The sequence below is a fragment of the Macaca thibetana genome, chromosome 8, assembly GCF_024542745.1.
Source record: "Macaca thibetana thibetana isolate TM-01 chromosome 8, ASM2454274v1, whole genome shotgun sequence".
NCBI classification, from domain to species: domain Eukaryota; kingdom Metazoa; phylum Chordata; class Mammalia; order Primates; family Cercopithecidae; genus Macaca; species Macaca thibetana.
Genome location: NC_065585.1, coordinates 105,124,750 through 105,137,066, shown reverse-complemented (window position 1 = coordinate 105,137,066; position 12,317 = coordinate 105,124,750). Strand labels below are relative to the sequence as shown.

At 41.7% G+C, this 12,317-nt stretch overlaps 1 protein-coding gene across 7 annotated transcripts in view; it reads left to right on the top strand.

Moving 5' to 3' along the window:
- DDHD2 (DDHD domain containing 2) overlaps positions 1-12,317 on the top strand; it is a 46,094-nt gene that overhangs the window by 16,748 nt on the left and 17,029 nt on the right. For 4 of the 7 annotated variants that reach the window (XM_050801312.1, XM_050801311.1, XM_050801314.1 and 1 more), the window contains 7 exons: positions 917-1,012; positions 3,364-3,480; positions 3,584-3,739; positions 4,241-4,343; positions 4,476-4,646; positions 5,393-5,555; positions 11,901-12,008. In XM_050801312.1, coding sequence (XP_050657269.1) covers positions 917-1,012; positions 3,364-3,480; positions 3,584-3,739; positions 4,241-4,343; positions 4,476-4,646; positions 5,393-5,555; positions 11,901-11,982 — 888 coding nt within the window. In that variant the 3' untranslated portion in view covers positions 11,983-12,008. Of the gene's footprint in view, positions 1-916; positions 1,013-3,363; positions 3,481-3,583; positions 3,740-4,240; positions 4,344-4,475; positions 4,647-5,392; positions 5,556-11,900; positions 12,009-12,317 lie in introns of those variants that run through there. The other 3 variants (XM_050801313.1, XM_050801316.1, XM_050801315.1) reach the window with 3 other exon arrangements.

Below are 12,317 nucleotides of genomic sequence, written 5' to 3'. Positions count from 1 at the left end.
TGATCCCTGACCTCATAGTGTTTATAGTTTACTGGGGAAGACACATATTAAATAATCACACACATCATTGCAATTACAATAAGAACTAAGTAGGGAAAGTACACCGTATTGTAAGAATTAACCTGGTCTCAGAAGGTGCAGGAAGGCTTCCCTAATAAGTGACAGTTGGCCAGGTATGGTGGCTCACACCTGTAATCCCAGCACTTTGGGAGGCCGAGGTGGGCGGATCACGAGGTCAGGAGTTCGAGACCAGCCTGGTCAACATGGTGAAACCCTGCGTCTACTAAAAATACCAAGAAATTAGCTGGGCCTGGTGGCAGGCACCTGTAATCCCAGCTACTTGGGAGGCTGAGGCAGGAAAATCGCTTGAACCTAGGAGGTGGAGGTTGCAGTGAGCTGAGATCGTGCCACTGCACTCCAGCCTGAGCGACAGAGCAAGACTCCGTCTCAAAAACAAAAAAAAAAAAGATGAGTGACACTTGAGATCTTCATTGTTAGTCTGTTGCGTACTTGTGTGTTTGCTGTATGTTCTCAATGCTTGCATTCATGAGCAGGAGTATAATCCTCCTCAGGCATGTGACATCTAAGTCAGTATAGAAATCAAGGAAGATTTTTATGTCCTGAAGTCCTTACATACCCAACCTCTCTGGGTTTTTTTTTTTTTTTTTTTTTTTTTTTACAATAACACAATGTTGTCTGTATTATTGTAACGTTGATATTATAAGTATTGATATTTTCTATTCTTTTTTAGGGTGTTTCATGAATAAAACAGGTCCTTTTTTCTGGAAGTTATTATATGATGTTTTACTACTAGAGAGACAGGCGGCAACAGAGTGCCTAGGTCTTAATCCTCTTAGGGGACAGGATTGATTTTATTTTGTCTAGAAATAAGAAAGACTTGGTTTTCTGTGCATAGGCTTTATGTACAGACCGAGATCTTCAGGAAATGGGAATTCCTTTAGGACCAAGAAAGAAGATATTAAACTATTTCAGTACCAGAAAAAACGCAACGGTATGTGCCTAATACAGCTTGTTGGACCAAGCAATTCTTTGATGTCCATAGTGTATCCTTGTGTTTTGCGGGATGTTTATTCTGGGAAGTCAAGCAGTTTTTTGGTAATGGATCTTTGGCTCTTTTTTTTTTTTTTTTTGAGACGGAGTCTTGCTCTGTCACTGAGGCTGGAGTGCAGTGGTGTGATGCCAGCTCATTGCAACCTCTGCCTCCCAGGTTCAAGCGATTCTTTTGCCTCAGCCTCCTGAGTAGCTGGGACTACAGGTGCTCGCCACCTGCGCCTGGCCAATCTTTGGCTCTCTTTCTAGAAATTAAACACATTTTCTTTTTTACATCCTTTTTTTTTTTTCTTTTTCTTTTTTTTCTTTTTTTCTCTTGAAATGAAATCTCGCTCTGTTGCCTGGGGTGGAATATAGTGGGTGATCTCAGCTCACTGCAACCTCCACCTCCTGGGTTCAAGCGATTCTCCTGCTTCATCCTCTTGAGTAGCTGGGATTCCAGGTGCGCACCACCATGCCCAGCTAACTTTTTGTATTTTTAGTAGAGATGGGGTTTAACTATGTTGGCCAGGCTGGTCTTGAACTCCTGACCTCAGGTGACCCACTTGCCTCAGCCTCTCAAAGTGCTGGGATTACAGACATGAATAACCGCTCCTGGCCCGTCTTTTTTTACGTCCTTAAAAGTGTCATTAGCTTCAGAAGTCTTCTTTCCTCTGGAATTCTCCTTCCATTTATTTATTTATTTTTTTGCTTTTTTTATTTTCATGAGAGCTTTACCAATATATAATTCACATCACATACCATAAAATCCCCCCTTTTAAAGTTTACAATTTAATGGTTTTTAGTATATTCATAGAGTTTTATAACCATTACCACTATCCAATTTCAGCACATTTTCATTCTCCTTTAGGGAAACCCCATACCTATTTGCTGTCGCTCCTCATTGCTCCCTGCCCCCAGGGAGTCAACCACTAATTAGAGTCAACCACTAGTCTACTTTCTGTTTCTACAGATTTGCTTATTTTGGACATTCCGTATAAATGGAATCATACAATATGTGACCTTTTGAGCCATGTGACTGGTTTCTTTCACTTAGCATAATGTTCTCAAGGTTTACCTATGTTGTAACAGTACTTCCACATTCAGTTCTTCTGGTCACTGAATTTCTCTTCCATGTCTTATTAGTTAGTTCTTTTCTTTTCTTTCTTTCTTTTTGAGACGGAGTCTCGCTCGTTGCACAATCTTGGCTCACTTGCAACGTCCGCCTCCTGAGTTCAAGTGATTCTCCTGCTTCAGCCTCCCAAGTAGCTGGGATTACAGGTGTGCGACACCACACCCAGCTAATTTTTGTATTTTTAGTATGGGGTTTCACCATGTTGGCCAGGCTGGTCTTAAGCTCCTGACCTCAAGTGATCCGCCCACCTCAGCCTGCCAAAGTGGTGGGGATACAGGCATGAGCCACCATGCCCGGCCAGTAGGTAGTTCTTTTCCAACTTTTTAGCAGCTGGCTCAGTTCTTTTTTTTTTTTTTTTTTTTTTTTGAGACAGAGTCTGGCTCTGTCGCCCAAGCTGGGGTGCAGTGGCCAGATCTCAGCTCACTGCAAGCTCTGCCTCCCGGGTTTACGCCATTCTCCTGCCTCAGCCTCCCGAGTAGCTGGAACTACAGGCGCCTACCACCTCGCCCAGCTAGTTTTTTGTATTTTTTAGTAGAGACGGGGTTTCACCATGTTAGCCAGGATGGTCTCGATCTCCTGGCCTCGTGATCCGCCCGTCTTGGCCTCCCAAAGTGCTGGGATTACAGACTTGAGCCACCGCGCCCGGCCTGGCTCAGTTCTTTTTAAAGACTCAGTTCTTGGCCCAGCCCATTGACATCCTACTTGATTACAGAGGCACAGCACTTCATAGAACTCTAGCAGTCCTCAGCATTATCTTCCCACATACCCTGCTATTGTTTTCTCTTATGATTGTTGCCTAAAGTTTCAACTGCTGCCAAAATGGCTATGTATGACTTTCATCATTTTAGAGCATGTAAGAATGTCAGTTAACAATTTAAGGCAATAATTTAATCTTGTTTTCTGAGGAAATCTTCCTAGAATTTTTGGCTGCCATTTCAGAACTTTCCTAAGGGTCCTTTCAAACCAGTAGAAAACTATATAATCCTTTGTCTGTACTTTTACTATATAGTAGCTCCTCATAATTTTTTTTTTTTAAATAGAGACTATGTTGCCCAGGTTGGACTTGCACTCATGGGCTTAAACAATCCTCCTACCTACCTCAGGGTCCTGAGTAGCTGGGACTGCAGGTGCGTGCTGCCACGCCCAGCTTCTCCACATAACTATTTTTTATTCTTTAGGGTATTAATAGACCAACCCTGCAGCCTGCTTCAGGGGCAAACATCCCCAAAGAATCTGAGTTCTGCAGTAGCAGTAATACTAGAAATGGTGATTATCTGGATGTTGGCATTGGGCAGGTAACTAATTCTCTTTGATCATTTTACCGCCTGCTATTGGTATGGTAGAAACAGATGTAACTTTTGTTATTAATGAGAGATGCTTTTATTTTCCTCCTTTGAGGTGTCTGTGAAATATCCCCGGCTCATCTATAAACCAGAAATATTCTTTGCCTTTGGATCTCCCATTGGAATGTTCCTTACTGTCCGAGGACTAAAAAGAATTGATCCCAACTACAGATTTCCGACGTGCAAAGGTTTCTTCAATATTTATCACCCTGTAAGCATTGTATAGCTATTGTGGTTTTACCTAAATAACAGGGCTTATTGTTAAAGAACATAGGATTTTCTGTTGTGTTGATTTTTTTTTCCTATTCCATTCTCTAGCAATGAGACAACTTATAATAGTATTGATTTAGAAGTGATGGAACAGAGCTGTACATTTTTTTAAATGAACTTATGATTATTCTTGCTTAACATATATAGTTCTGGTTGTGCATGGTGGCTCATGCCTGTAATCCCAGCACTTTGGGAGTTCGAGGCAGGAGGATTGCTTGAGCCCAGGAGTTGAAGGCTACCTCAGGTATTGATTTTTTTTTTTTTTGAAACAGGGTCTTGCTCTGTCACCCAGGCTGGAGTGTACCTCAGCCATGATTGCACCACTGCACTCCAGCCTGGGTGACAGAGCGAGACCTCATCTCAAAAAAAAAAAAAAAAAAGTTACATAGTTTCCAGACTGTACTCAGCAGAGGTAAATGTAGCTCTTGTTTTTTCTATGTAGTTTGATCCTGTGGCCTATAGGATTGAACCAATGGTGGTCCCAGGAGTGGAATTTGAGCCAATGCTGATCCCACATCATAAAGGCAGGAAGCGGATGCACTTAGGTAAGTCTGAGCATAGAACTTGATAATTCTAGACCTTTTGGCCAGTGCAAAGGGCATCATTCACTCTGTTCAGCTGTGTTGGACCCTAAACTCTTTGTAAGTCATTTAATGTTCTTTATTTATATGTTTCAGAACTGAGAGAGGGCTTGACCAGAATGAGTATGGACCTTAAGAACAACTTGCTAGGTTCGCTGCGGATGGCCTGGAAGTCTTTTACCAGAGCTCCATACCCTGCCTTACAAGTTTCAGAAGCGGCAGAAGAAACTGAAGCAGAACCTGAATCAACTTCAGAGAAGCCTAGTGGTCAGTGACACTGTACACGTTGACCAATGCCAGATAAGAGGGATGCCATGGTGTGGTGTTTTTTTTTTTTTTTTTTTTTTTTTTTTTTTTTTTTTTTGAGATGGAGTCTCGCTCTGTCGCCCAAGCTGGAGTGCAGTGGCGCGATCCTGGCTCACTGCAAGCTCCGCCTCCTGGGTTCACGCCATTCTCCTGCCTCAGCCTCCCAAGTAGCTGGGACTACAGGCGCCCACCACCGCGCCCAGCTCATTTTTTGTATTTTTAGTAGAGACGGGGTTTCACCGTGGTCTCGATCTCCTGACCTTGTGATCCGCCTGCCTCGGCCTCCCAAAGTGCTGGGATTACAGGCGTGAGCCACTGTGCCCGGCCGGTGTGGTGTTTTTCATAGTTAATTTAATTTAACATTTAATTTCATAGTTAATATTGCATTATTTTGCTTTAGTTTTCAACTTCTAAAGAGCTCTATTCCTGCTTGCATTTAGTATAAACCCAAGGCAAATGACCTAGCTATCAATGGTATAGGTAATGAGATGTGTTGCACAAAAGCAGAAAAGGGGATTGGACAAAATTACTGTGACGTGAGAAGGAGCTTGAAGGAGATTGAGAGGAGGAAGATGGGAGAGAGCTCTCTGAACAGAGAGAGAGAACAGTTTACTCTCTGCGGTAAACTTGGAGTATGAGGAGAAGTTAACAGGATAACCCTGAAGGCCAAAGGTTTTAGATTCTTATTATGGTTCTTCCATATCCAGATGTTAACCCAGAAGAGACCTCTGTGGCAGATAAAGAAGAAGTCCTGCCTATCAATGTGGGGATGCTGAATGGAGGCCAACGCATTGACTATGTGCTACAGGAGAAGCCTATTGAAAGTTTTAATGAGTATTTATTTGCTTTACAAAGCCATCTGTGCTACTGGTAAATGTTGTTTATTTTTGTTTGTTTTGTTTATTTACCTGTTTCATAGATATTTGATAGATGTAGAAAAAGGAGGATAGGCCAGGTGCATTGGCTTAGGCTTATAATCTCAGCACTTCGGGAGGCCAAGGTGGACGATTGCTTGAGTTCAGGAGTTTGAGACCGGCCTGGGCAACATAGCAAGACCTCATCTCTACAAAAACTAAATTAGCTGGGCATGGTGGTATGCACTTACAGTCCCAGTTACTTGGGAGGCTGAGGCAAAAGGCTCGCTTGAGCCTAGGAGTTTGAGGCCACAGTGAGCCATGATCACACCACTGTACTCTAGCCTGGGTGACAGAGCAAGACCCTGTTTCAAAAAAGAAGACCTGTGTGCCTTTGGGATTAAAATGACTTCTCATTTAGACAGCACAAGCACAATCATGTCATTTCATGTCATTTCAAGAATCTGGTTTAAACACACTGTTACTTTATTTTGCAGCTGGGTAGAACATGGATGAGGCTAATGATGCCAACAACCATAAATTCAATTAGCTTCGTGTTAAAAATGTGTCTTTTGGCCATTTAGGTGCACATGAATGAACTGGAACAAATATTACTGTCATTATAATATGACAGAATTAATTATTATTTTATTTTATTATTTGAGACAGGGTCTTGCTGTGTCACTCAGGCTGGAGTGCAGTGGCATGCTCATAGTTCACTGCAGCCTTGACCTCCTGGGCTCAAGTGATCCTTCCACCTCAGTCTCCCTAATAAGTAGGATGACCGTTGTGCACCACCATGCCCAGCTAATTTTTGTAGAGACAGGGTTTCGCCGTGTTGCCCAGGCTGGTCTCAAACTTCAAGCAATCAATCCGTCTCCGCCTCCCAAAGTGCTGGAATTACAGGCATCAGCTACCACGTCTGGGAAGAATTATTATTAAATATAATTGGTTACCTGATGGATTGTAGAATGGATTAATGTGGTTATTGAAATTCAGGCCGGATATGGTGGCTCATGCCTACGATCCCAGCACTTTGGGAGGCTGAGGAAGGAGGATTGCTTGAGGCCAGGAGTTGAAGGCTGCAGTGAGCCATGATGGTGCCACTGCACCCTAGCCTGGGTGACAGAGTGAGACCATGTCTGAAAAAAAGAATAGTATAAAAGAATACAAATTAATCCCTGAAGAAGTTTTCATAAAAATAAAGCAAGGAAAATAAGGTGGGTCAGAGATAAGTGTTTTAAAAATGAAAGCTCAGACCATTTAAAAATGAAAGTGGCCAACATGGCGAAATCCCGTCTCTACCAAAGATACAATTAGCCAGGTGTGGTGGTGCATGCCTGTAGTTCCAGCTACTAGGGAGGCTGAGACAGGAGAATTGCTTGAACCTGGGAGGCAGAGGTTGCAGTGAGGCGAGATCGTGCCACTGCACTCCAGCCTGGGTGACAGAGTGAGACTGCATCTCAAAAAAAAAAAAAAAAAGGCAAGCTCAAAGGTCCTAAGAAGAATTTTTCTCTTGAATTCTGATAAGGAATTATCTGATGCAGTCACTATCATTTGTATGTAATAAATACAGTAGAGGCCATGACATAAAATCAAAGTGCAGTTCATTAAAAGCAATCTTGTAAGGGACTAAAATAATGCTAAGAATGATCTCTGGTGATCTGGCTTGATAGAAAAGAAAGAAGCGTTCTTTTAATATTTTTGTGTGGGCAGCACATTCATATGGTTTGAAATTCAAAGAAAGAAAAATAATGAAAAGCTTCTTTTTAATTTTGTTCCTTGCAACTAGTTTCTTCCCCATATACAGCTACTGTAAAACATCTTCTAGCCATCCATTTTATGCCTCCATAATAAATATATGTATATGAATATATTCTTTCCCTTCTTTTAAAAATATAAATAGTGTCATATTAAAGACAATGTTCTGTGCCTTGTTTTTTCTACTAGTATATCTTGGCATTTTTTAACCTATTATATGTAGTTTCCTCATTTTTTTTAGCTACATAGTCTTCCATTGTCTAAATACACCATAATTTATTTAAGCCGTCCTCTACTCGTGGACTTTCAGCTTTCCTTTTCTTTTGCACACACCTTGTTCATGTCATTTCACCTACTCATGAGTATATCTGTAATGTAAAATACTTCAAATCGGAATCAATGGCATAAAGGGTATACACATTTGTAAAATTTGATAAATATTGCCAAATAAGAGGTTGTACCTTTTTATATTCCCAGCAATAATGTATGAAAGTGTGTGTTTCTCCACAGCTTTTCCAACAGTTTTAATAATTTTAAATCTTTGCCAATTTGTTGGGTGAAAAATGTACAATATACTGCACATATTAAAAGAATACACATTTGATGAGTTTTGACATGTATACACCTGTGAAGCCGTCACTATAATCAACTTAACATATTCATCACTCTCAAAAGTTTCCTTGTGCCTTTTGTAATCCCTTCCTTCTTTTCCTCTCTCCTCATTTCCAGGGAGCCACTGATCTGTCACTGTAGTTTGCTTATGACTTGTATTTGGAATCCTACAGTATATACTTTTGCTGTTTGGCATTTAGCTCTTTTTTTTTTTTTTGAGACAGAGTCTTGTTCTGTCATCCAGGCTGGAGTGCAGTGACACAATCATGGCTCACTGTTGCCTAGATCTCTGGGCTCAAGGGATCCTCTTAGGCTCAAGGGATCCTCCCATCTCAGCTTCCTGAGAAGCTGGGACTGCAGGCATGTGCCACTGGGCCTAATTTTTTTTTTTTTAATTTATTTTCATAGAGATGGGGTCTCACTATGTTACCCCTGCTGGTGTCAAACTCCTGGCCTCAAGCAGTCCTCTTGCTTTGGCCCCCCAAGCTGTTGGGATTATAGACGTAATCCATGTTGTGTGTATCAATAGGTTGTTCCTTTTTATTGCTAAGTAGTATTCCATTATATTGATACATCACAGTTTATCCATTCACCTGTTGATGAATATTTGGATAGTTTCCAGTTTTGGGCTATTAACAAATAAAGCTGCTAGGAACGTTCTATAAGACTTGACCTGCACATATTCTTGGGTAAATAGGAATGGAATGGGTGGATGCTACATGGAGGTGTATCTTTGAAAGAAACTGCCGAACTGTTTTGCCACCAGCAGTTTACATCTCCATCAGCAGTGTTTGAGAGTTTTCATTTGCTCTGCATCAGAATTTTTTTTTTTTTTTTTTTTTTTTTGTGAGAGAGTCTCCCTCTATTTATCACCCAGGCTGGAGTGCAGTGGTGTGATTATAGCTCACTGCAGCCTCGACCTTGGACTCATGCCATCCTCCCATCTCAGCCTCCTGAGCAGCTGGGAGTAGCTAGGACCACAGGTGTGTACCACCATGCCCAGCTCATTTTTTAAATTTTTTTGTGGAAATGGGGTTTTGCCATGCTGCCCAGGCTGGTCTTGAACTCCTGGGCTCCAGTGATCCTCCCACTTTGCTTCCCAAAGTGTTGGGATTACAGGTGTAAGCCACCATATCTGGCCAACAACTTTTTTTTTTTTTTTTTTTTTTTTTTTTGAGAAGGAGTCTCACTCTGTTGCCCAGGCTGGACTGCTGTGGTATGATCTTGGCTCACTGCAACCTCTGCCTCCCAGGTTCAAGCGATTCTTGTACCTCAGCTTCCTGAGTAGCTGGGATTATAGGCATGCGCCACCATGCCTAGCTAAAATTTTTGTATTGTTAGTAGAGGTGGGGTTTCACCATGTTGGCCAGGCTGGTCTTGAACTCCTGACCTCAGGTGATCCACCTGCACCTGCCTCCCAAAGTGTGGGGATATAGGCGTGAGCCACTGTGTCCGGTCAAAATTTTTATTTTTATGTAATATAATGTGTTGACATTTGCTTTTTAGTTTCTGGAATTTGTGTCATACTCAGAAAGATCTTCCTGACTTTCTAAAAAAATTCTTACCACAGTTTTTGCTTGCTTGTTTTTGTTTTTTGAGATGGAGTCTCACCCTGTCGCCCAGGCTGGAGTGCAGTGGTGTGATCTTGGCTCATTGCAACCTCTGCCTCCCAGGTTCAAGTGATTCTCCTGCCTCAGCCTCCCAAGTAGCCAGGATTACAGGTGTGTACCACCACACCTGGCTAATTTTGTCTTTTTAGTAGAGACAGGGTTTCACCATGTTGGTCAGGCTGGTCTCAAACTCCAGCGATCCACCCACCTCGGCCTCCCGAAGTGCTGGGATTATAGGCATGGGCCACCGCACCCAGCCAACACAGTATATTCATATATATATATATGTATTTATTTATTTTTTCTTTTTTTAAGAAACAGGATCTTGCTATGTTGCCCAGGCTGGAATGCAGTGGCTTTTCACAGGCATGATCTTAGTGCACTAGGCCCTTGAATTCCTGGGCTCAAGCAATCCTCTTTCCTTGGCCTCCTGAGTAGTTGGGACTGCAGGTGTGCAACACCATGCCTGGCTATTCTAATATTTTATCATCTCATTTTTACATATAAATCTGATTCAGATTCAGGTCCTTTTTTCCCCACATGTCTCAACACTATTAATAGATTTGAGATTCTAACTTAATTAAATTCTTTGGTTTTTTTTCTGAGACAGAGTCTTGCTATGTCGCCCAGGCTGAAGTGCAGTAGTATGATCTTGGCTCACTGCAACCTCTGCCTTCTGGGTTCAAATGATGTTCCTGCCTCAGCTTCTTGAGTAGCTGGGACTATAGGCATGCGCCACCATGCCCAGCTAGTTTTTGTAGTTTTGGTAGAGATGGGGTTTCACTATGTTGGCCAGGCTGGTCTCGAACTCCTGACCTCAGGTGATCCACCTGCCTCAACCTCCCAGAATGTTAGGATTATAGGTGTGAGCCACTGTGCATGGCCACTTAATTAAATTCCTATACATAAATGGGACTATTTCTCAACTTCTTATTTATTGATTTGCTTATTTATGTATCATTTTAATATCTGATAGAGCTAATTCCCACTTGTTGATACAGGAATTTCTTAAGCTGGGGTCTGTGTCTATGAGTTTGTGGGAGATGAGGGAAGTCTATGAATCCAGTGAAATACACATTTATAATTGTGGTTGCAATGTGATCCTTTCTGGGGAGAAATCCATAATTTCATTAGATTCTCAAAAGGATGCATGACTCCATAAATGTTGAACCACAGATCTAGAAGAATTAGAGCCTTATATCCTTAAGGCAGTCCCTCATGAATGTTAATCTTTTTAAATCAAATTTCGTTATGAACTGTGGATGTAAGTAATTGCTTGTGCATACATAGAATAATATCTGGAAAATGCATGAGAAATTGATAACACTGGTTGTCAGAAGATGGGAACTGGTGGTGGTTGAGGAACAAAGGTGGGAGGGAGACTTCATTACTTTATTATATTTTTGGAATTTGGAACCTTATGATTGTATTACCTTTTCCAAAAAGTGCATAATATTTTAAAAATTAAGGTGACCAACTGGAAAACTCTTCAGTAGTGTCTCTAGAATGATCTCTGTGGAAAAGGAACAATTCTTGGTTATTTCTTACTGGCCTCTTTGTTTTTTTTTTTTTTTTGAGACAGAGTCTCACTCTGTGGCCCAGGCTGAAGCGCAGTGGCTCTCTGCAACCTTCGGCTCACTGCAACCTTCGCCTCCTGGGTTCAAGCAATTCTCCTGCCTCAGCCTCATGAATAGCTGGGACTATAGGCACATGCTGCCATGCCTGGCTAGTTTTTTTTTTTTTTTAGAGGGAGTCTCACCTATCACCCAGGCTAGAGTGCAGTGGCGTGATCTCAGCTCACTGCAACCTCCGCCTCCCACGTTCAAGCGATTTTTCTACCTCAGTCTCCCCGGTAGCTGGGACTACAGGTGCGTACCACCACACCCTGCTAATTTTTGTATTTTTAGTAGAGACGGGGTTTCACCATATTGGCCAGGTTGGTCTTGAACTCCTGGCCTCGTGATCCAACCACCTCGGCCTCCCAAAGTGCTGGGATTACAGGCGTGAGCCACCGTGCCTGGCCCTAGTTTTTGTATTTTTAGTGGAGACAAGGTTTCACCATGTTGGCCAGGCTAGCTCAAACTCCAGACCTGTAGTGACTTGTTCACCTCAGCCTCCCAGAGTGTTAGGATTACAGGCGTGAGCCACCGCACCTGGCCTTTCTTACTAGCTTTTTTATATTACTAGATTTAATGCCAGAGTTCTTTGCTAGGTCACCTTCCAAACCACTGCCAATTACATTACCTCTGAATCTAATTTCTTTGCAAAAGTGAAAAATAAACTTGCAAAATGGTTGTATGGATTAAATGAGATAATATATGTAAAACATTTGGCACAAATGTTAGTTCCTTTTCTCAATATAATTTTTTTCTTTATAGGGAGTCTGAAGACACAGTATTGCTGGTCCTCAAAGAGATCTACCAAACCCAGGGTATCTTCCTTGATCAGCCTTTACAGTAAAAATAACCCATCTATGCCTGCTTAATGTAAGTTTTAAAATGTCATGTATGTAGTGTAATTCTTACATATTAACATGTTATAATGAGCGATGGAGCCTCAAGCTCTTTGTAAATATACTTGCTATTGTCTATCACCAGGATCTAGGCTGCTATTCATTTTTAGAGGGACTGGTAGAAATTTATGGGGAAAAAAACACAGTAGCCCATTTAGAGGAAGATTAGTGTATGTCTGTTTTGCTAGAGATTTTGTCCAATGACACCTGTCATTTTTTAGGATCTAAACTCAGTCTTAATGGTTCTGTTACTAAGAATTGCTGTGGCAACAGTTATGATTTT